Genomic DNA, 25,843 nt, shown 5'->3' on the forward strand with positions numbered 1-25,843 from the left:
GCCAAGGACGAAGTTTAAACAGCATGATTTCACCATTTAATGAGGGCCTTGCTTATGATGTGTCTGGTTTTGAGATTCAAAGCATGTACTGTATGTAAAACAGTTGGCGCGTGGACCTCGACTTTATTCTAAGCTCAAACCGAGAAATGCCAACTAAAAGTAAAGCATATTGGGTATGTAATTCTCCCTCCACGTCTTCCTCGCTCCCTCTCTCTATCTCCCTCAACCACAATGACCTATTTAAGCAACAACATGTCGGCAGTCAAGATGACAGGATTGTCAAAATACCGCGGTGAGGTTAGCAGAGTCGAGGCGGCCACAGCTTACCTTCATGTAATAGTTTTAGTGTAATGAGTTTTACTGTGCTGTAAACTGTCACCGTTAAATTCAACAGACGTCTCCCTCTCCCTCTCCCGCCTCTCGTTAATTTGCAGATGTTGTCGTACTACATTTTGATGTGAACGGCTAAATCTTTCTTGGCTCGTTTGACATGAATGCAAATGTGATTTCCTTCCTCGAATAAAGACTGAGAAAGAAGAACATTTTGGAAACCACAGTTTTGAGATGAGAGCCCACGTTCTCATGTGTCTTGCCTCGAGATCAAACGTGCAAAACAAACGTACTTTTTCAGTTTCAAGAGACCAGAGCGCGCCCTTTATGATGTTTATGTGCATGTTTCTCCTCGCACGCCAAGTGCAAGCTAAGCATCCGATCTATATTAGAGATCTTTCATCTCGGGCAGACGTGTTTCCCATACATGTGATGTTCTTCTAACACTGTTAGAGGACGTTCTTGGCCTTCACAGGAAACCCCTTTGACAACTGTGAGAAGATATTCTCTCCTTATATAAAAGCCAGCCAAAATGTGCTCTGACAGGGAGCCTCCAGAGTCTTTTACTAACCGCTAGATGTGATTTTTCTCAACATAGACAATTATTCCTTTAGTTTATTATTACCGCAGATTGAATGTGTTTTTTACAGTTTAACAGCAGTGTAATTTAGAGATTTTGGGCATAATGCCTGCGGCAGTTGGCAGTCAGCTCCAGTTCTTCCCATAAAGCTCTCATATTCTGGATTGTTAGGACAAAGTCTGCCCTTGACTTGACTGAAAAGCAGCTACTGGTTTCTCGTCTGATCACAACAGGGGAGGGGGGGGTGGGGGACTATTTAACATGTAGTCAGAGATGCTGATTAAAATCCACACTGGGTTTTTCCCGGTGTGGATTTTAATGATTTACAGGACTTTCAGAGTGCAGTTTCACTCTGGTATCTAAACTGTAATTTGAAACATATACTTCTGTTTCATTTCTCCAACACAAGACATGTTAGTGTCTCCACAAGACAGCTTTTGAACAGGTTTTGGTACTTTTGCACCTGTTCCTACAGGTGTCTTACTATGATAGTTTTTAATCAGCCTGCTAATCTTCCCCAATGGTGATGTTATGACCTAAATCTCTAAAATAACCCAGGTAAAATGTATCCACACAAACTTTACTATTAGACTACTGAGTCTAAAGTCTAGAGTACTACATTGTTTAAACATTGCCAGTGAGGGAATAAGAGAATAAGTTGTCCTACTCACTCTGTTTGAAGCCGAGGAAGGGGATCCTCTCTATGGGTGTGTCTCTTTCTTTCATGTACTTGTAGAGCTCTACTAAGAAAGCCTGCTCCTCTGCTCGGCTCTCCTCTGATATTTCCTCCTCTTTCTTCTCCTCCTCGCTCCTCTCCTCCTTTTCCTTTTCCTTATCCTTCCCTCTCTCCTTCTCCTCAGCTGCAGATCTCTTGCTGAGGCTGTTGGCCTTGTGTCTGGCTGCCGGGGTTATTTTTCCGTTGGGTACCGTTTTACAGTTGGGTTTGACCTGCAAAGAGAGAGTGTGAGGAAACAAGGGATGTAACTTCAGATGAAAACTGAACCCTTTACAGAGGGTTATTCAGATGATGGCATTCGAGTTTGGGGTTGAGCACAAACAAATATTCTCACAGGCCACAGAGGCAGCCTCTCATTGATTATAAATGGAGCAGCTCTTCTTGTCATCACAGATTAGGCATAGATTAGTTTGACTCTTGCTTCGAGAGAGAATTGCTAATATTGATTCAACTGTCCAAGGTCATAGGAATAACGGTTGTGGAAAGGCTTTTAGGGTAGATATTTCCTTCACTTTGAATATTACAACCAATGTCAGATAGAGGATCGAGAAAAAGCAGCAGAAATACAGAATCAATGACTCAAAGTTGTCATCAGTGAAAATTATTGATTCCTTTAATAAAATGCAGCAGGATGTGATGAGTCCACTTCTTTCTAATACAAATTAGCTTTCAGTTTTCTTCATCTAGTAACATGATTTTGGTGGTAGCTGAGTGATTCTTCTATATTCACAATAGTGCCTGTTGTTTTTTGGGAGTAAAAGTGAAAACGTAATGTGGGATCATGTTGTACTTGTTTGAATTACTATTATGTGGTTTGGAGGAAGAGAAAAGACACACGGACAAAGAGAGAGCTGCTCAATAACTCTGCTATCACGACTGATCTATCAATGAATCAGTCAGGTGAAAGTAAAAGTGACCTTTCTTCAACAGAATTTGTTGCTTTTCTTAGTCTTATGTGGCAGTAAGTTCAATATTTTTATATTTTGGACTGTTGGTCAAACAAAAAAAGACAATTTGATGACATTGCCTTGGGCTTTATTCTGGTATTTTATAGATCAATTGATTAATCAAGAAAATAATTGTCAGATTAATTGATAATGAAAATTATTAGTTGAAGCCCCATATTGTTTGACCTTGCGTACCATAGACATGAAATTTATTTACAAAAAAAACATTTTCCATCATCATCTTAAAAAAACATTTAATTTAATCTGATAAATTAAAAACAGCTTCCTAAAAATAAGATATCTTTTGTTAAAAACGTTTTATGTTAGTTCTCCTTCACAAATCGCGCTACAACTACGTTATACTAAGTCAACCCTTAATGTAACATGTGGCCTTCACAGTCACATGTCTTAAAGGTACTGCATGTGCTGTTCTGAATGTAACCCTGCACTACACTGCTGCTGTGTCTCTCACAGCGAATTGTTTGTTAAAATACTGCAGCCTTGTTCTGTAACTGAAGATACAAGGACGACCTGGAAAGCAGTTGGGTGACAACACAAGTTTAGGTGCCACATGTCAATACTGGAGAGCCAGCACATGTTTACACTATAATACTCTAATAAGCATGTACATGAGTGCTACCTTTCATACTGGACTTATTTTGCACAAATAATTCATTTCTTAGGTTTATTATATAAAGTTATATCTTGTCTTATGTTATTTTATTACACCTTATCTCATCTTACCTTGGCAGTAGTTTTGCTCTCCGGGCTGCAGGGGTCCTGTGCTGCCACTGCTGTTGAACCCTGGGTTGACCCCGATGACCCTTGACCCTGAGCCTGACACTGGGAGTCCCTCCTCTGAGAGATGGACAGCTTCTTCTTCCGAGGTCGCCCCTTCAGGTTGGGAGCTGAGGGAGAGGAAACAGTGACAATGAGAATATCCATTTAGGTGGAAACGCGTGAGCTGATGCAGCAGATGTGCAATTAAATCACCTCTTTGTTGCCAACATTTGGTTAAGTCTGTTAACTGTTTGTACCTTCAAACAGTCGTAATGTAGCATATTTGAGAGGTATGAAAATGTTTACAGACAGAAATGCCTTTCCTCTCATTGACTTCTGGCTGAAGAGGACGAAGGCTATGACAGGAACATTTACAATCAGGGAAAGGAATTTCACAGGCCTGCTAGCCTGTAGCTAATTATTTTTAAACTGGATTAGTGCTACATTGCGCTGAATGGGATAGCAGGCTGCCAAATTGCTCCAACGTGCTAGTAAACAACATCCTCAAGTTCCTTCTCAGCCTAAAAGAGAAACTACATTTAAATTCAGACAGATGTATTTTTAAGATTTCAGACAAGGGCGTCGTAACAGTCAAGCAATTAGTATAATACTGTAAATGACAGATGCTGGTTAACCCACAAACCCACAAAAGGGACGACATTTTAAGAGTTTCTGCTCGGAGAAATATTTGATACAGATGCTACAAATGCTCAATATGTGTTTCTCACCACAACAACATACTGTGTATAATATAACAATGTTGTTTTTCACAGTTGTCATCTCATCATCAGCAGCATCATAAAGAATCATATTATATTAAGGCACCTCAGATGTACTGATCATCATGGCTTTATTTCTCTATTTAGCCTGCTCATGTCTTAAAGCTGAACGCTGTTAATTAAAAACACATGAACATGCCTGATAGGAGCTCTTTGTTTGAAAGGCTGGCAGATATAATTGCTCAGTTCACATTACACACACAATAAAGTATTTAAGCCCTCCAAGTCCTTTGTACACCCACGTTTATGTCAACCCGCGACTGTAATGTAACTTCTTGGCAGAGAGCCTTGCCTCCACGCAGCAACACAAACAGAGATAAGCTCAAAGGAAGGAGAGAGAGAGAGAGAGAGAGAGAAAGAGAGAGAAAGAGAAAGAGAGAAACTTCAAATAATCCAAGTTCAGTCACGTATTTCACAGCGTCAACATTCTTTCTTTCTATCTGCAATGACAATTAAATCACATCCAAGGTTGTTCTCTGCCAAAAGGACTCTGTGATTATTTTCGTCGGATCAAATTCCCATCAAGAAAATGTTACAATAACACCAGAGCTGAATAAAAGTAAGTCGGTCATTAAAAAGGGTAAAATGATCACGACTCAGCAACCTATCACTTCATGTTGTTATTCGCTGTGGAGAAACAGCGCAAGGAAAATTCCAAGGACATTTGTTGTGCATTTGTCATCCCTTTGGCACTAAAAAAAAAGTTTTCAACACTGCAATCTTTACTTAGAAAGCACTGGGTGTGTTTCTTCCTCCATTGTGCTGCTCACTCTGCCTCTTTTATTCTGCCAGTTACTCATTAATGCTGAAAATGACAAACCCTTTTGAAGGGACAAACAGATACATGAGCACAAATTACTCAATGAATAGGCCAACGCCACATATCATAGCATTTATAGCCTAAGCTAATTTGCTTCTGTAAAACAATACATAGAGAATTCAACAAAACACAAACCATAAACAGATAAATGTGCTTTTAAACTAGATAAAATCTTAAGTAACTGATGCCAGACATGCAGAGTTTAAACAAACGCTGCATAGGTCTGAGTGAGGTCACACTCTCAGTGCGGTTCTGTTTTTAGTCCAATCACTAACCCCCCTGACACCCTACACTGAGTTACATAACCTGCCTGTCTGTTTACATTTTTCATCAGGTCAAATACTGCTGCGTAAGAAAATGCTGCAATTACAGCAAAACGCTGCTGCATAACACACGGCGACACGACAGCGAGCGAGTTCAAACACATCGACTTATTGATAAAGGACAAATTGAACGCAGTTAGCGAGTAGATATTCCGGTACACCGGGGTCAAATAGTGCATTCATGTATTTTTGTACGCTCACACACAAACAGGTACACAAGGTCAATCTATCTGTGCTGCAGAAGTTGAGCAGAACTGCTGATCTGCTCTCCTCGTGGCAGAGTTGCATAAGGGAGGAGTCATCAGCTTTAGAATAACACAAAGAAAATCAAACAGGGGCTGACTCTGTGCAGATTGATTTTCTAGAATCATAGAAACAGACATTTATAGTCTGTAAAAAAAAACAAAGCCAACATCACAGGAATAATGATTGTACAGCACCCTGGGAGATGGGATATTTTTACCACTCTGTGGGCATTAAGTGTTTTTGTCAACGTACTAGAAACAAGATAATTTAAGTATACATGATACTTCCCTCAACAAGCCAAAAATGGGCATTATAGTCATACAACAAAAATAATGGCTGCTGACCAAAGCTTCCATGTTCCTTTTTGCTTCCCATCCAGTTGCTTATTTCTCAGTCTGTGGCTTTCTGCTTATCTGAGTGGTTGACATGACTTGGAGATGTGCGTTGAAGTGACCAGAGGACTCTTGCGTGGTCTTTCACAAACCCCAGAAGGCATACTACACACATACATATACACACATGCAGACACACACAAACACCAGCAACAAATACACAACAGCCCCAGACACACACACACACACACACACACACACACACACACTGCTCATGAAGCTGAACATTAGTAAACATTCTGGATCACAGCTTGTTGAAGGGAGGTGAGGCCATGCACACACACACACACACACACACACACACACACATATATATACAGGTAAGGGGTATTCCCCGGGGTGTGAATCCATCATGTCTTGTCACAGAGCACAACCCCTGAGCCATGGAAGTCACGACGACTTCAGCAGAGAGATGCACAGCCTGACAACTTGATCTCCGGATGCAGCCCAACGCTCTCAGCTCTTAACAGCTTTACAACACAGCTTTGTCTAATAATTCCCACCCCCCCCTCAGATTCAATTAAATACAGCCCTAATACCTCTGTTTCATTGCCATTCAGTTGATGCCAGTGATAATGAAAAAGTCATTAGAGACAGCTCAGGAAGACTTCTGACGGTTCTATGCATCAACAGAGTATAGCCACGGGGAACCACAACAAAATGGACTGATTGATTGAGAGGCTGCTGGGAATGCAGGGACATATCAAGCCGACTGGGAATTCAACTGATGGATGCCTCAGCTGATAACGCTCTGACTGAATCGACTGGGGAAAAAAAGCTCAATGTCTACATGTGTTCACTTAATGATTGTCTCTTTAAAGAATTAGGGTTTCAGAAATCCTCATTAAAGTAGATGGAATTGATCGCACATGTTTTGGGGGGATTTGATTGGCAAACTGAAATTAAAAGCTTAAAGATCTAAAAAAAATCTTTGATGTACTTTAGTAGATTAGCAGCCAACTCATTCTTTCATTTGAAAGTTTGGAATGACACTTATGACTGAAATAATCTGTCACAAGTACAGATGTGTGCAGTGGTTATCTATTATTATCCAGCAGTACCGGTCAGTCCACCACTTCCAGACTGAAATATCTCAACAACTACTGGATAGACTGGCACAACATTTTGTACAGACATTCATGACCCCCAGATGATGTATCTTAGTAACTTTGGTGATCCCCTGACTTCTCCTCAAGAGCCACTGTGAGGTTCTGATATTTCTGGTATAGTTTTGAATTAAATGTCTCAACAACTATTGGATGCATTGCCATAAAGATATTCATGTTCCTCTCAGGATGAGCTGTAATGTGGTGATACCCTGACTTTTCATCTAGCGCCAAAGTGTTCATTTGCCTAATAATTTGGGTTATGTCAAAATACCTTCACATTGTTTTGCAGGTATACCAACTCCCTTCAGTCTCCACTCTAATGTGTGTTTAGTGCTAATTAGCAAACATTAGCATGCTGACATGCTAAACTACGGTGGTGAACATGGTAAACATTATACCTGCTTAACATCCCCATTTTAGCATTGTCATTGTGAGCATGTTAGCATGGTAGAAACCAGGAGAGTAGGGACTCTTATTTCACAATCTTCTTAGTAATCTTATTATGGAAATTGGCAATGAGGCTCTTATGAATGTTGATCATTCATTTCATGGCCATTCATAAAGGTCAAGCAGGAATAAATCACTTATAAAAGTTGTTGAGAAATACTGTGGTGTAAAAGTTGCTAATGACATTCAAAACAACTCTGGACCAACATCAGGTTACAAATCCTGCTGTGCTCAATAATTAACATTTAGTTAAATTAAATGTGGACCTCTTCACTGATATAATGACTGTTTTATCTCGCCAAATGTGAAATAGTCACATCTAACTAATCCCTGTACAGACAAACTGACTGAATGAGGAAGAATCTACAAATCTGCACTTTCATTAAACAAAACACCCACTCATGTCTTTACTCAAACTCTTAATTCTACAGTTTAACTTCTACTTCCTCTCACCATAATGAGGTCCAAGTCCAAACAAAGGTGAAGGAGGAGGAGGAGGAGGAGGAGGAGTGAGGCATGACTAGAACAAGCAGAAAAACATGTTTTGACATATTTTGTCATCTCACTTGGTTGCAAATTCACTAAAGGCCTGACACCCACTCAGCAATTATCAGCATACCTCGCAGCCAAAGGTAACATTCATGTTGCAATACATGGCTTTGTCTGTACAGTACATGATGTCCCCCAGGACAGAACAGACTACAATACATTACAGTATAATTTTATAATTATAATTCACCTTCTATATAAACAAGTAATGTCTCTCTGAGATTAAAAGGGCAGCCAACAAAGATCTAACATAGTCAAATACAAAATAAAACGACCAAGCATCCTGTTGATGAATGTTGCAACACAAAACCAGAGCATATGTAACCATTCAAGTCAGTTAAGCAGCGCAGAGACATTTACAAGTAGAGTTACATTCCAGCTCTGCTGTAATCGATGTGAATTCTCCGAGAGAGATCCACTCAGTCAATTTGAAGTCACTCCTTAATGAGTTACATGGTGAAGGGGCAGAGGACTTAAAGGATTTTTAACCAAACGCGGTGTAAAGTCATCTGTAAAACATCCTGCGAGTGCAGACCACAACGTCCACAGCTTCAGGACAGATATGTATCCGCACAGGTGAGTAAGAAATCCTCCCCTGGGATGGATTTGTAAATGAAACTATACCTGTGAACACGCCCACGCACAGACAAAGAAGGTCACTCAGGTCTGTCATACAGGGTTACAGTTGAGCGTTGGAAATTTACTGCCAGTTATAAAACATAAGGCACCGTGACAGGCAGTATTTACACTCCGTTAGCTCTGAGCAGATGCATTTTCATGTATGTAAAAAAAAAACACTCCCGATAATGAAGCAATAACGCTGCTGAAAAAGGGAACTTTAAATGGAAAGCAGAAGCAGAGTTTTGTAAGTCAAATTAGAATGAAACAGAATAAAATAGAATATGATTCATGGGAGTCAAAATATGATTCATAAGCATAGCACCTGTCAGACTGCAAGAACCAAAGTAAATAAAACAAATACAGAACAAAACCTGACAAATCATCATACAAAACCTCTGATACAACTCTTGAGACACAGATTTTAATCTGTAGAGCAGCAGAGCATTAAATGTGTGATCAGTGAAGTGATATTACACTTTGGTGGAACATTTTAACTGCACTGGAGGCACAGGGATGTGACAAGGGAGGCTCCAAAGCAGCAAGGCAACAGTACCAGAGAGAATATAAAAAAGGCAGCAATGACTGATTCCTCAGCCAGTAGTGACAGGCGACGGCGCGTCTTCATGATACATCAAAGATCTCAGAGATTGGAGAGATTTCAAGTATTTCTACTCAAGGACTGCATGTTTCTGACCAGAGTTTCAGGAAGCTACTCTCTCTGTGTTTCTATGCTATTAAGGAACACGTTTGACCTAATGTTTATACCTAAATAAATATCTATAAAAATGTTCTATCTATATCTATCTATATTGGCTTTAATTATTATGGCACAGTCCTAGCAATACTAGCATACAGAGACAACGTATATTCAATATATTAAAGTGACACAACCTTTTAAATCTTTTCAAATAACCTTCAGTTTTACATAATGTCATCATTATTATTATTTGGTGAAGTTTAAAGGCTACCTGTTGAGATTTTTTTGTACCTGTATTGGTGCTATTGAGTCTTTTCATGAGTGAGTCGCTCATGTAGTGATCTACAGGTGGCAATAATGGGCCGAGAAATGCAGCAACAGGTCAGCAAATGCAGGGAAGAATGCACAATTGCAGGATTTAAAATACCGTAAAAAAATGTGGCTTTGCATTCAATGCTGTATCCTTGTTAGAGCTCAAGGATACACACAAAGACACTGAAGATAAACACAACTTTTGTTTGTTTAAAAGGAAACTCGACAGGGCACCTTTAGTATAAATGTATGGAAATGAATAGCTACAACAACAACCACAGACTTCATTGTGTCGCCCCCGTCTCTGAAACCAAAACTAGACTCTTGATTTTCCATATGTAAAGTAGTGAGCATTAAGCGCTCCCTCCTCACTGTAGCCACTGTCGCATTTCACGTACTAATATCAGACATTTCTGAATCGCTCATGAGTCTCACTTTGTGGGAGAGTTATTCCTCTGTTCCTGCGCTCGAGGCGCGTTTCTGCACAGAGTCATTTGAGACACACTGACAGCACAAAAAAAAAAAATGTAATGAGCAGTAATACTTCAAGCATCTCTATCACTGCAATCATCAAAAATTACACAATTCGCCCACAGAGTGAGACAGAGTGTGTGGGTGGACAGAGTACACTGTTTTTATTAATCATCAAAACCTCCGTAGGTTGATAGATGATACAAGTGTTAATTAATTTCTCATAATTATACAGAGGGAGATCATCATTGATAAAGTGTAAAACATTTCACAGCCGAAATGTAAGACAACAGTGTTTCATATTAGGTCAACCTCAGGGGGATTTAACATCAATAACGCTGAAATATTTTCATCGCTGGTGCTATTTTCTCGCCTGTTTTCACCCGTGAATGCAGCTGCAACATAAGAAGATATTTTTATGCGGCTGTGGCTGAGAGCTATCTGAATTTAATGAGGAATGCATTTGGCTCCTTCTTAGGCATGACAATGGATACTAGTTACTGTTATTACACAAACACATCCAAGTTTTACCCGGCCTTCAACAACAACAACCTCACCTTCCAGAGGGAGGAGGAGAGAGAGCAGTAACAGAATCACAGAGAGAAAAAGCTGTAAACACCAGTGAGCTGCGAGAGCGACAATTTAAATTTTTCACCGGTGTTCAGAGTCAGTGAACAGTGGTGTGTTTGGAGAGAGCACCTGTATCAGGAACTCTTGTCCTGACTACTGACACACAGAAAATCACTGTAATACAAGGCTATCAGAGCATGCGCCTGAGTAAAAGGCAGGGATTAGTCCGGCTTGTTACTAAAAGAGCTCTAACAACAGTCCCCCCAAGGAGCAGCCGACTCATCCGCAGGTCCTCAGCAGCTTCTTGTAAACAGGTCTTTCTTTCTATCCACACAGCACCTTGATTTACTCTGCTTCAACCTCTCTTTTATTTATTTTTTTACCTTTCCAATCTCTCTTTTAAAGGGCAAGTACACACACACACACACACACACACACACACACACAAAAGCATTTTGTCATTTTTTCAGGTTTTGAGTCTCTGAGTTTTGAGTTTCTTTCTCTGAGATTTCTCTACCACAATACAATTCAAGTGAATTGAAAAAAGTATATTTAAAACACTAATAGATGTTTTTGGAGGCTGCGGAACAACCTGACAACACAACACTGACTTATTATCACCTCATAAAATTGTTATGGGGAAGTTTTTCGTAAACAAAGTTGTCTATTCTCACATACAGCAGACATGGAGCAACATTAGCATTCATCTGGAGTTCTGTTTGTTGTATTGTAAGTCCAGTATTCACTCTCAGTCTGTTTGGTCTCTATCAACTCACCAGCTAGCTGTCTGCTGTACAGTGTACGGGGGGGTTATCAGGCTTAAAAACTGCTGCCTGCTGTAGCTGGAAACCAGGTCGATGAGAACAGTGAGACTGAAACAAAACAGTAAAGTTGTGGATTGTAAAACCAAAACAATGTGCTGAAAGATGCTAAAGAGCTGAGGGCAACTCTAGAGTCATGATAATTCCCATGATGAGCGATCCTTTTCATATTACGCATAGTCATTTGATCTATTGGTAATATGAAAATATTGATTATCGCAGCTTCAAACAAATGTGTCTACCAAAGAAATGATGAATTATCCAGAGTAACAAAGACGCTGTTTCTGGAAAAAGATGTTGCTGCCAATATTACGGCATGGAGACAGAACCCCTGAACAAATTAAACCAAAACTATCTGCATGGTCAGATACCACTGGTAAAAAAAAACATTTTTTTATGTGTTATTTGGTTGGACCTATACTTAATAATCAAGCTTATTCGCTCTAATGGACACTCATGCATGTGCTCAGTATGAATTTATAAATATACTGACACTGCAAAGACGGGAATCCATGGCAGATTTTCTGGTCTGTGGAGATTCTCACCAGATCTCCTCTCCTTGTTGCAACAGCTCTGACATCTCGTTCCACTCTATTTCCCAAACCCATCATTTCCTATACAAATACTGCATTATATCGGCTACAGTCTGTTTTTATTTCCCTCAAAGACGATTCCCCTTAGCTGGCTGACTGACAGCTGTGTGTGCATGCATCATTATCTCCTTCACAGAGCATGTCTGTTGCCTTAGCCTGTGGCAGACCTCAATCACACAGTATTAGAAATTACTTCTTTTTTCCACGGAGCGCCGCGCTTTTGCCTGTGTCACACATTATATGAACCAATGGGATATGGGGGAACTAGTCATCCTGCCCATCTGGAACTACAGACATGTAAAAATCAGGTATTAATAAGTTCATTTGATTTAGCTTGCGGAAGCCAAGACCTAATGAGTAAGAGAGTTGCTGATAATGTTCCTGTTCCTGGAAGCGGAGGTCAATGAGGCCAATACACTGTGTGGCTAAATGAAAGACAAATAAATAAATAAAAATAAGCAAAGTGAATGTAAATGTACTCATTCTGCTCAAAGAAAACAGGAGCCATTATCTTATGTTTGTGACATAAAATCATCTGAACTGCCCCAATCATGTTGTTTTTACAGGTTAATTAAGTGAAACCTCACGAGGACTATTCTGTAATTTGAGTTTGGTTGAGGTTTAAAATGCCGGTCAGGTCTGAGGTTACAGTCAGGTAATAAGATCCACAATAGAGGGTCTATGCTAATGCCTTGGTAGATAGTGTGCAGTAGATAAATCATGTTTATAGACTGATGTCCTCGTCTATGGCCTCTGTGAATATAACAAGATTGCTTCCAATTGAATCTAAATATGAGCTTTATGCATGCAAACACACTACATAATAAAATACTGCGCACATGGATATGGAATAAAGAGTCTTGCTTGCTATTTTAAACTACAGCCCACCACACTAGTTATTATCTGGTGTTTATATTCTAATATGTGACTATACTGTAAAAGAAAATGCTGCTTCTTTGTGTTGATCCTGACAATTTGTCAAATTTAAATTCAGCAGCACTGAGAGGAACACATCAATTCAAAGTGAAATCAATTCTATCCCCCCTCCCTTCTCCGCCTCTTTTTGACTTTCTCCCACTCTCCTGCTTCTCCTATCTATTTCGCTTTCCTTTCTGTAATAATTATGTGAGCTGCAGCAAATGTAATTACAAAGGGGTGGGTTTGGGGGGGTTGTGTGTGTGTGTGTGTGTGTGTGTGTGTGTGTGTGTGAGAGAGAGATTGCTATGCATGCACAACAAAATGCAACATTAAAAAGCTATTATCAGAAAAGGGAACATTTTGGCAGATATATGGCGTAGGGCAGCTCCCGCCATATGTTTGTGGATACGGGGACAACAAGTCAGGTAGTAATTATCAATCATCATCAGGAGAACTTGTCAAAACGCGAGGCTGGGCACGCTCTGACTAGCGTTGCCATGGAGACAAGCCCACATCCCAGCAAGTGTGTGTTTACCAGGACATTAAAAATACACTCCCATATTTTTATCTCGCACTTATAACATTGTGTAAATCGTTCTTGTAGTTTCTTGTAGTGTGTGTCTGTGTGTGTGTGTGTGTGTGTGTGTGTGTGTTAAGGATTTCCTGCCAAGCCAAACTAGGGAAAGAGATTTTTCAGGATAATTTTGGTTGAGGTTATGGTTTTGGTTTTACACCCATTTCCTTGCCTTCAGGATCAGGCATGTTAGGGGTTACAATTAGCAGAGGGATATGTAAATATTATATTCTCACCATAGTAGTATTAAGATAAATGTGTGTATGTGTGCCTGTGAGCACATACATAATGTATTTGGCAGTAATGAGCTCATTTCTGTGACCATACTGTTGCTGTACACAGACTCTCCATTCAGGCTGTCATTGTTAATATTCCTCAGCCGAGAGAAGAGGACGTTCTCCCAAACCATCATGACTTTGTCAGTTTCAATTTTACATATTCCTTTTTTCCTTTTTTGCATAGCCTACTTCAGTTTCCATTTTACATACACCAAATGCCTTCAAATCAAATTTCACTCCTTGCCATACAGGCTATTCAAAGTACCAGCATTTCCAGTACAGTGTACAGTAAGTGTGACTTTTCACAGAATCACACATGAGGAACGTTTCTGTAACCTTTCCAAACATTTCTAACGACAATGGTGCTTTCAGATGACAATCAATTTCTATGTGAGCTCGATCCATTACCCTTCCAGGAATCAGGATTATTTTCACTTAAAAACAAGCTCTGAAAATTAAATACATAAGCAAGTAAACATGAAGGCAATTTATTGGGAAATTGGTGTAAGTGCAGTATGAATTTTTCCGGCTTTATTATGGCAGTCATTTGAAAAAAAAAAAAAAATGGTAGTGCTCTTAATTCATTATTTGTGCGCTGTTGTGCATGCTCCCTCTGGGGAGAAGCAACATTACTCTTTCATCAGATCAAATGAAGCGAAGCCGTGCCGTTCCAGGAAGAGCCAATTAAACTGTTCAAAGAAGTTTATTATTGCGACGGATTATGAAATCATTCTCATCGGATTCATTGGGGTGTGTGTTTCGACAGGGGTGTGAATGTGTGTACTTTACCACTGCGCAAACTCATAAAAGGCTGTCGACTCAAGCTTTCCATTTACAAAGTAAATAGGAAATTACGGTACACCGTGTTACATGTTTTACAAGAGAAATTTCACAAACGTAATTTATAGTCAAAATAAGCTGTAATCATAGAGAGGAAATCACTCAGTTCTTTCTTTCTTTCTCTTCCTTTCCTTCAGTCTGTCCACCTCATGTGATCGCCTCATGATGGTAGCGTCGCCTGTTAAGTACTTATTAACACACATCACATTTGAGACATGGCTGGGTTTAATCTTAACCCAGATCCAATGACTGACACACACACTGAGGAATGCAATGACCTCTGACCCTGGAGATCTTAATAATATCACCAAGTATTTAGCTTGAGACACACACACACACACACACACACATATACACACATACACACATGTATTTATACAAGAAAAAAACTCTCTTGGATAAAGTCCAACTAAGTCACACTATCTTTCTGTGTGTGTTCAATCTGGAATAACTACCAGCGCCGCTTTGCTGTCAAGACAACAATAAACAAATACACTACAACACAATACAGGCTGTAAATATCTGACAAGCAAACTAGTCACTTCAGCTTTTGCTTGTACCCAAGTGTTGGCAAGTAGCTCTTAATGGATATTGTTCCAGGGGAGGAAATTGAAAAAATAAATCCCATTTTGCAAAGAAATGTTAAGAACACGCAGAGGGACTGTCCCAAATACACACCCTGTTGTTCCAAGAGTGCCAAATGTAAAACAGAGTCAAAGTTACATAATGTGGAGGATTTGCTAAAAACGGGATAACCTTCAAACGCTTCCACATCATTGATACTGACAGACTGCAGCAACAACTCAGTAGGACCAGGGCTTTAAAAATACAGTATTTCAATTTGGCTTTTGGAGAGAGAGAGAGAGAGAGAGAGAGAGAGAGGGATGGGGGGGGGAAAGATGAAAGGGAGCAGTGGATAAGCTTCAAGGCTTATCCTATTCATTACTGGAGGAAAAAAAAATCACAGCATCGACCTATAAATAAATGGATGCCAGGATAAACACGGAGCCCATACATCAATAAAACATATGTATTCTAATAGATCACGCTCTAGTTACACTTGATAGGATTGAGTCGGCCAATGAGCCCAATCACGGGGACTTTATCATTTTGAAAAGCTACACAGCATTAAGCTACGGTGATTATAAATAATCATCGTTCCCATAACAAAATAGGCCAATGGATACTTTCATCTTTCTGTTCTTTTTTTGTTTGTTTATATGCTAATTTATTGTATTTTAGGGATTTTTAAGGAGTTTATTCCAATAATCTACAAATAATTTGGAAAACACAACAAGCTCTCTCCTGTTCTTTGTGTTTCCAGTTTTTATGAACATGAAAGTAGCTGCATATTAACACATTTGTAAACAAATTTCTAACGCAGCTGCCAGCAGTGACACAGTTAACGTAGGCGTTCTCTCTTCCAAGAAATGTCTGGGTCATTTTGTAAAAAGACACCCGAAACATCAATCACATACAGTATAATACTCACTTTGTTACTGTCGTGTTTCAGCGGTATTACAATGATTTTTTGACGTCAAGTAAGTTACACAAGCGCTTTGCAGAAACAACAACCGGTGACAAGCCTCTACCTGCAGACGCTGTGAAAGATGCTCAACACTTAACCCAGCAACCCGGCCAGAAGGCTGCATTCATGAGCTGTTTCTACACCGGCCTCACTGGCAGAGGCAGACTTTGTAAACAGAGTCTACAGTTACACTGATGAGTCAGACGTGTTTGCTCCAGGTTGCAACATGCTGCTCTGTAATTTTTATTAGGGACATTCAGGAGTTGTATCACAGCTCACATCTGGGATTTTGTGAAAGTTTGTCCTTAAAAAGCTAAAAAAAAAAACAACATACCACATCTATTTTTTATCATGTAAATATAATCTTGCTAGATTTAAACTCTGCTCACCAGCTCTGGTTCTTCCACATTTGACAAGTGTATTAATGGAATAATCATGTAAGCCATTATGAATGGGGTCAAGCCGGCCTGGTCAGCTCAAGTGTAAAGTAATTAATAACATGCTCCGCAGTTTATCAGAGTTTTAAATTACACAACTGCTTTGAAAAGAATAGAAAATAAAAACTTTTTTATCTCTAAGCCTGATAATGACCTGTCAAATTATTTGTAACCATCATACCAAAGTGGTTAATCACTTACTTTAGGAGGACAAGTACGTGCCTTTTCAGGGAGGTTACGTTCTCTACCCAATAACTTACTTCTTCAGATTAATTTGAGGCTTTTCAGTTTGCTATGAAAATCAACAAGCAGAGACATGAAGTGAATTTGATGAGTGATCCTTTGCAGTCAACATTTTAATGCCTTTATTATTTTTTTTGTCAATGTTAATATCTTCTGGTACCGCAGTTGCAAGCAAGAGCCAGTCTGAAAAGGCCAGTCGTTCGAGGACACTATGACATCCAAGTTTCAAAGTCTGCCACCACAAAAAACAAACAAATAAACCCCACTGCATTCATGATCTACAACATGTTGACAGAAAGTTGTACCATGAATAAAACCACACATCAAATAGGATAATGTGAATTGGATCGTAACATTCATTTAAAATGGTTCCTGTTTGGCAGATAACTCTCACATCTCAGATGTCAGAGTATCCACAAATGCAGCATCAGGGAGAGATTTCAAAACAGTCACTACTCACAGCTGCAATAACACGTGAAGATAGTGTGACAGTAAAAAGGTGATTTTATGTTACTGCAAACAGATTCTCACACTGTGGTGAAATTGAATATTCTTCCTTTCAGGCAGCCGTTTTTTTCTTCAAGGCCATAGGTTTTAGGTTTCAAAAGAAACATTTTCAACATCAACAATTATATAAATCTAGAAAACACATTTCTATGACGTTGGTAATATCCTGCTTCCCATGAAATGAATAGTAGTCTAATAATCACATAATATTATATGGGGATCTCCACTAAAAAGTGCACAGTCCTTTACTGCCTTTTGTAATATTTTGTATTTGATTGATGTTCAATTCGAGCATCGTTTTAGGAAAATATTTACAGATTAAGTTGTTGTTGTTTTTTTACCTGATTATTTCAGCCTAGACTGGTGACTGCAGTCTCCATCTGAGGCTACAGACACATCCTGAGAAGCAAAACCCAGGGTAAATAAATGCAAGCAAATTACTCACTTAAGCTTATTGCTGTGAGCGCGGGGTAATAATTGAAGGCGACTCCTCTCAGTGTATCACCATTTTGATCAAAAACTTCTCTCATCCGGATTTTTACAACTGGACAGCCAGAGGACTCTTCGATTTTAGTGAGGAAATAAAACTCAAACTGTAAAAGTTGGGGGAGACAACAATAGATTTTGAAAGGAGTTTCATGTTATGACGTAAGAGTATACCTGGGTGTTCTTTCTTCCACTACTAGTCAATTATCTTTATCAGCACTGCATCTCTGGCAAACCTTTGCACTGTATATAACTGGCCCAGACCTCTGAAAAACTTCTCGCCTATAGCCATATGCTTATTTATCTCTCTGTGCTGTCGCCAAAAATAGATAAGCAGCAATGCAAAGGGATATGTGCAGAGCTGGCGTGTTGCTGATGACATAATATGGATAATCAGGAAGATTGTGTCCTTTACAGTCCAAACATCACGCTAATGCTAGAAGAAAGTGCTTTTACTTAAAATAGCACTGTAACTACCAGTGATAATAGAGCAATAAATAAGACACTTCCTGCTCACAGTGTGTTAGGGTTAATCACACAGCATGGCATGTTAAGTTACATGCTGTGTGTAAAAATATGTATCTTTCATTTCTTGTAAAAACGTTATTTTACAGATATGTAAGGACATGACAATGTACTATATAAGTGGCCTTTCACCAGATGTTCAGTTCATTGTGATAAGTCCATGTCCTGATTATGAAATCTGACAATACAGCTATAACGTGCTCTTTTCTCCTCTAAATTTCTCCTCCATGGCCTCTGTATACCATGACATATGGACGATGAAAAATTCATGGGCCGGTGGTTAACACAAATCTGCAGAGGAGATGGGAAAACACGGGCTTAGCAAGCAGTTTGCCTATTACATTAACAGACGGGGCTGTCATGGGACGATATTGGCGTTTGCATATTTCATCTAATCTGATTTCATGTTTAAAGAGGGAGCGAGAAAGTGGTTCAAGTTGTGGAAACAATGACATCATACTGTATGTCCATCTGGTGACCCAACCCAATCAAGCTAGCAAGACTGAATGTTTTTAAAGATATTATCTCAAAGTAAAGGTTTGAGAGTTTTAGCATGTTTAAGAGTTTTTCAGATTTTCCCTTTTCCTCGTCTTCTTTAGTACAGTAGATTTCAGTATCAGTTTCAGCGAGCAAACGTGTGACAGGAAATCACATCTTTTTTCTGTCAAACACAGATGCAACCAACTCAGACATGCAGACACAGCCTCATAAATACACACGAAGCACGACCAAATTCAGCCACAGATGTACAAAACTAGCACACACGCACCACATGACAAAAATAGACTGCAGAATTTTGTTCATGATCAGTGCATCTGGACAATGTTAATATATTGAAGCAATAAATAGTTTTTTATACTCCTCCCACCCTGGAGGATTACAAAAAAGGATTCCAAAGGATTGCACTCAAAATGTTTCTTTTTAATAAAAATCAAACCGGCACAGAGTGAGAGATATTTCAAACAAACACACACTGAGCTGAGCATGAAATATATAGTTTCTGTGCCAAGGAAAGAGACCTGGGGAATATAGGACAAATGAGAAAGAGAAAGAGGGGGAGGAGGAAGAGGAAGGGGGGGCTGCTCCTCTCAACTGCTTTGCCTCAAACATGATTGCCTCACTAACTTTCAAAATACTGTTGATTTAAGCAATGTGCACACAAGGAGTGTTAGGTTCCTGAAGGGGTGGAGGGAGGGAGGGGAGAGAAAGGTCAGCAGTTTGGGAGCATAACTTCAGAATCAGAGAAAATGGGAAAAATGTTGCTCATATTATTTCCCTTAACAGACGCCCAAATGAGTAGCTCTGCCATGTACATGTTGTTTAAATATATCATACGCAGCACCTCTAGGTTGAGCTTACAAATATTTATATTAGTGCTTTGTAGCACACGCTGTATATATGCCAAATGAATGTGAGTAATACTCAACAGAACCATGACAGCTAATAACAAAACCCTGAACCATGTCATCTGTCATTCAGCGCTGCAAAGGCCTGGCCCACTCAAACTATTTCTGGCTTTTTCTCACAGTGCAGGATCCTCAGTAGTGACAATATTATTATAGTATAGTACAGTACATAAGGCCTTCTTTATTCTTAGGTTTATATAAGAGCTTGTATATCATTCAGCACATCAGAGTGCACACAATAAGCACTGGAATGCAAGGTCTTCCGTACAACTTATATTTCCTTTTACTGCCATTGTGCAATGGTAACACATTCCTCCTGGCAAGAAATTAAATCAGGGACACAAAGTAGCATGGGTATAATCAATCCACGCTGGCAGAGAATGCATGATAATTATAAACAAAAACTGTGTCATTCCCCGTGAGGAAAGCAGCTGCAGGGGTGACAGGCGATGCTGAACATAAATATGGATCACAGGACTAAAGATCTGGTAACTGACGCAACCGCAGTTTTTGCTCAAGCTGGTTCAGAAAGCATGGCGGTGACGTGGACAAAAAAACACGAATATAGAGATCGAGTTAGAAAAAGAGCACAGCCTCCAACGACTGACATTGTCATACCTGAAACGACCTTACATCATCGAGTAAAGTCAGAACAAATGCAAGCAGCCAGAGCACTTTTCATTACTCACCTCCAAAAATACAGATAAATCGGAATGAGGGTACACTGGACGTGTTTAAATAAAAAAACAACATATGCTACTGATTATATAATACATTTGTACATGATTATGTTGTACAATCACCTGCTGCAGTGCTGTGTTGAAACCATAATCAGGCTACCAAGAATAGACTGGATTTCACCACCAGGCTTTCATCTGATGGCTACATTTCACACAATACTGTACCAACAGGCTTTCTGAAAATCTGCAATAGCACTTTTTCTTTCTTTTTTTTCCTGAGGCCTCTCGTCTTCTCTACCCCCTGAGGTAGCCTGACACACTTTCATGAATTAGCCTAGACAAGACGGGCGGCTATTAGAGCTGCCACAGCAGATTTGGCTGAATCTAAAAGGTCAGAATTAGCATTGTGAGAAGCATACAAGAAAGTCCTAAAATTGTTCCCCAGATCAATTTTTAACTTTTTAATATTTCACAGCTGCACAGTATTACTTCTTACGTGTCCACAGTGCTGGTATTTATCCTAATAAATGTGGATTTAATATGGCGTTTATAGCTGCTTTTTTGTAAATGGCAGGAGAACTTCACTCAGCAGTTGTGCATGTTTCTGAGTGCATATGTGCAAACATTCATGTGTGTGTTTGTGCCTATAAGTAAGACGCCCTTGAGGCCTTAGTTCACTTGGCAGAGTGATGGAAATTACTTGGCTCTGCTGTTTTGAAACAAATCACAAACAAGTCTCCTAGCAGCAATTCAAGCAGAAATAAAAGCCTGCTTCAAAACTAGTAAACCGTCATGTGAATAACGTTAGAAATCTGGTTGCCTTAGTCCAAAAAAAAAAGTAGAACTCCCTTAGGCTCTGAAAATAAACCTTTAGCTTAAATGTGGCTCACAGAGGAATGGCATTATTGAGCCAAGTGAATGAGCAACAGCAGCCACAGGATGTTAACGTTACTATTCATAACTTATTTTCCTATGCCTAAAACCGTTTTCCCTTCTGGTCTCACCTCTGCTGCTCTCTTAAAACGCAATTACCTACTGGCAAATTTACAGGAAAAGAAAAACAATGACTTTTGACCAGAGGAGCCGTTACTGTGAATGTCAAATTGATGCCGCACAAGAGCCCGCTGAGCTCCGCCGTGCTACCGCGCAGAGGAAATATAAAGAGAGATGAATCACATTATTCCTTTGTTTTAGCCCAGCTCGGGGTTAATAAAATGTGTGGATTCATGAGCGGCAGGGAAAGCACAGTGAATGGCAAATAGACATGTTCTAGCACTTCAAAATTCCTCACTGGAACCACAGAATGCTTTTCATAGGTGTGACTGTTTGAATGGCGGTCACTTGTTTTTCGTAAACAGAGAGACCCAACGGGGGAACTGAGACTAAATGAAAAACATGATGGTCAATCGTATTGTACTGGATTTTAGTCTTAATCAACTAAACTAAAAGAGCATTGATCAAAAGCATGTTGACTTTAGATGGCTGTAATTAATTTGTGCAATGAAAGGTCAAAAAGGACAAATAGAAGAGTTATAACAGAAACAAAGCAGTGACGAGTGACATGAGACCACAGCACAAACTAATGATCGCCACACAAAGACAAATCATAGCTACGCAAGACTTCCTCATTAAGAGTAATAAACAACAAATATAGGATTTGACAGGTGTTATAAAAGCCTCCTGAGTTTTGGGTTGTGTCGTAGTTCTGTCCAGTGAAAACCATGTATCTCCAAATTTGGTGATATAGATTTTTTTTTAGGAAACACTGAATGGTTAAGTGTTCCTTTATTGTTGAGAAAATCTTTCTACTTCTTTAGCTAAATACACCATTTAAAAGAGTAAACCACTGATTTAGCATCACACTTTATTCTACGCATTCTTCTTCCTTCTTCAAACCTGCATTATCCATAATGCCACTCGACTGCCGACAGTACCGTCGGAGATTCGGGTGTGTTATGCTAGTAGCAGCTAATGTAGCCTCGAGCCGCTAGCCTCAAGCAGAGATGAGGCGCGGGCTGCAGAGGTCTGGTAAACTCACATCTTTCCAACTCCACACACTTTTTTCATTTTCAAACTTGTAGTCTTCTGCCCTAACCAACGCTGACACCAGTGACATCACTTGAGGCATTTATCAGATCTCAAGGTTTTATAAAACTGTTTTCACATATGCAGTGGTACTCCACAAGACCTGTAAACAGACTGTTATGTGTAAAATCACTTCCCCTTTAAAAACCAATGGATTATCTAAAAAAATGCATTGGCAACTGTATTCGGCTTTAGAAGCCAAATCATACAGTAGCTCCCTTTTCAGTAGCTCTTAATGGTCCTCATTTTGATAGGCAGCTCTTACACAAATACAAATTTTAAATGGACTCATGTACATTTTCTGGGATTTGACACAATGGGACTAAATTGCTCAGCCCAAAAATTGCAAACACTGTCAATTTCCCACTAAAAGCAGACTTGAACAAATGGTCAGGGTAACCAAAATGACATAATTGAAAGTTTGAGATGAACCGTACTGTGAGAATGAGTTTTAAGTGCATGCTTACGTTCAGAGCTCAGGACATGAGGAGTTTGATGTTTCATAGGGAAACGTGCAACACTGCCATAAACTGCCGTTGTAATGGCTGTTGGCATTTCAGATGAGCTAATATGATAACTTATCTGAGGGCTACAATCAAATCTCCAGCCACCACACTCACCAAACTCGTCACAGATGCTCTCGTTCTGCAGCAGGGCGGGGTGTTCGAAGGTGTCCCGGCAGTAGAGGATCCTCGTGCTCCCGCTCAACGCAGCGATGCCGCCCAGCGCCAGCACTGTGTGGTCTATGAGCAGAGAGGACGGCTGCTCTTGGAGCCGCGCCAAAACTGAGCGGTAGCGGCAATACTGGGGGTAACTGAGGACCAAAACCTTCCGCCCGTCCTCCTCCTGGCCTGAAAAACACACAAAATATGCACACATGGTCAGAAGGTCCACAGATTTTATGCATAGTGTAATTTGACATTCAATAGGGAAAACTCTGCAGGGAAATAGGGAATGTTTTGTTTTTCAAGTTCTCCTGTAAGATTTGTAGAGAATGGCAGCACTTCATTTTACAGGACACATACACTTACTACTTTATTCTCTCTCATAGATCATTCTTTGGCTACTGTTATATTCTGGCACACCTACTGCCAGTGTGCTGTGAATATGATCCTTTTACTATTGGCCTTAAATTGCAAGGTGGCCTGTAATGTTTGAGATCTTATACTTTAGGGCTGTCGTACTGTAACCTTTGATGAGTAGCAGTTAAATCTCAAGAAGGTAAATATGTGATTAAAAAAAAGAAGAAAAAAAAACGCCGAAGCTTTTCATGTACATATTGCTTTGAGAAATCATGCCAAATTGTATTTTATTTTCATGGATTTTCAATAATTCATGGAAAGCAAAGCATCTTTGCTATGTTGCAGTGCCCAACAATAGTCTGTCTCTCACATACAAATATATTCATCTCTCTTGCTACTTGATCTTGATGTGTGTTTTCAGGAAATGCATCACATTACGGAAGGAAACCTGCTCTAATGCTTCTGTTTCATTGCGACTTTAAATCATTTTCATGAAAACTTTCCTTGCAGTCATAATACATTTCACCAGACTGACACGACACCCTTTCACGTCTGCTGTACAAACATGTTATGTTGTTGGGCTGCTTGTTTGAAATGCATGACACGCATCACTGTTGGGGTGACAAGAGGAATGTCAAGAACAACTCTAGACGCTCCATGCTTTCATTGACGAGGTTTTTTAACAAGCAAGTTCGAGGTGGAAAATCTGCGCCGTAATTTAGAGAAGGTAAATCTGAGTGGGCGTTTGTGTACATGCATGTGTGTGTGTGGCCGCTCGCAGGTAAGTGGGATGTCTTCCTGACTGCTGACCCCACGACCATCTAAATGTATGAATCTAGTTATACCTGTTGGAAAAATCAAATATATAATAAGTTAAGAACAACAAACTGTGAATGCACATTACAGTAAGATCTACAGCCTCATGTTTCACAGTTTGTTGATAACAAAGCTTTACTCAGGTAGTAGTAAAACCTCCCATTAGAGCCAGACTTTGTCACCACATTGGGTGTGTTGTTTCTGTTGTGGGTGTCTCATTAATATTCCACTGACAGTGTGTACATGACTAATGCATCATCGCCTTTGACAACTAACCACCAAAGAAAATCTCTTCCGTTATTTGGAGAACTTCTGGACAGTAAGTACAGACTGAGCTGACACAAATAAAAGCTATAAAGATAATAAAATGCCATAAAAGCCAGGAAATATGCTGATAGTGAAATCAAACATTTAACATTACACTTATAACATGTAAGCACAAGACTAAGAGTCTACAGATACATCTACTTATGTACAGCAGTGCAGCCTGCTAACATACTCACAATGACAACACGCTGATGTCTAATTTTTACCATGTTCACCAACCTAGTTTAGCGTGTTAGCATGCTAACATTTGCAGGTATTTGGTCATAAACAAAAGTGTTGGGCAAATAGAAATTCTGAACTGATGATGGTGCTAGATGAATGTTAAGTTTTAAAGTTTTCATAATTCATACTGAGGGGGCATGAATGTCTGTATGAGATTTTGTGGCAATCCATTTAATAGTTGTTGAGATATTTCAGTCTGGACCAAAGTGGTGGTTCAACTGACAGTCTGCCATCCCTCGCTAATAAGAATACCATTAACTTACTGTTGAGTTGTCAAAACAGAAAGTATATTAGTAAGATAAAGTCATACAAATAGAGTGTCAGAGAAATCTCACGAGTCACTGCAGGAACATTTTTAAACCATAGTGAGAAGTCAGAAATTACAGAACAGAATTAACAGAATTCAAATATGTGAAGGTGGCTGTAAAGTCACTAAAACCTACCAGATCTACAGTATATATACACCTGTATTTATGCAGGACTTGACATGATAAACAAAGTGCTCTGTTTCTTTGTATTCATTAACAATATCTGTTGTGAAATTTCCCCCTGCACAACACTTTAACCCACAAACTGAACCAGCAGACTATATGTTTTATTAAATGTAGCCTCTTTGCTTCTATAAAAGTCTCTTCTTACAGCATTTCGTCTTCTGTATGTGGATGATATGCAAATAACAGAGCGCTGTTAAGGCCACAGGTTACTGATGGTGATTAAAATTACAGTTTTTATGCAATCCTGTCTAATTACAACAGGCCGTCTCCTGCCACCTACATAACAGAGATATAATAATCTATAATGCTCAAATATTATTTGTTATGCAGAA

The 25,843-nt window shown here is 39.5% G+C and overlaps 1 protein-coding gene across 1 annotated transcript in view; it reads right to left on the reverse strand.

Annotated features, from left to right (window-relative positions):
* Positions 1–25,843, reverse strand: part of arid5b (AT-rich interaction domain 5B) — a 70,222-nt gene that overhangs the window by 14,985 nt on the left and 29,394 nt on the right. The window contains exons 4-6 of the mRNA XM_070916205.1: positions 23,251–23,481; positions 3,338–3,501; positions 1,582–1,858 (exon numbers count right to left, since the gene is read on the reverse strand). Of these exons, the coding sequence (XP_070772306.1) occupies positions 1,582–1,858; positions 3,338–3,501; positions 23,251–23,481 (672 nt within the window). The remainder of the gene's footprint in view (positions 1–1,581; positions 1,859–3,337; positions 3,502–23,250; positions 23,482–25,843) is intronic.

This window comes from Enoplosus armatus, chromosome 12 (assembly GCF_043641665.1).
Source record: "Enoplosus armatus isolate fEnoArm2 chromosome 12, fEnoArm2.hap1, whole genome shotgun sequence".
In the NCBI taxonomy this organism is placed as follows: domain Eukaryota; kingdom Metazoa; phylum Chordata; class Actinopteri; order Centrarchiformes; family Enoplosidae; genus Enoplosus; species Enoplosus armatus.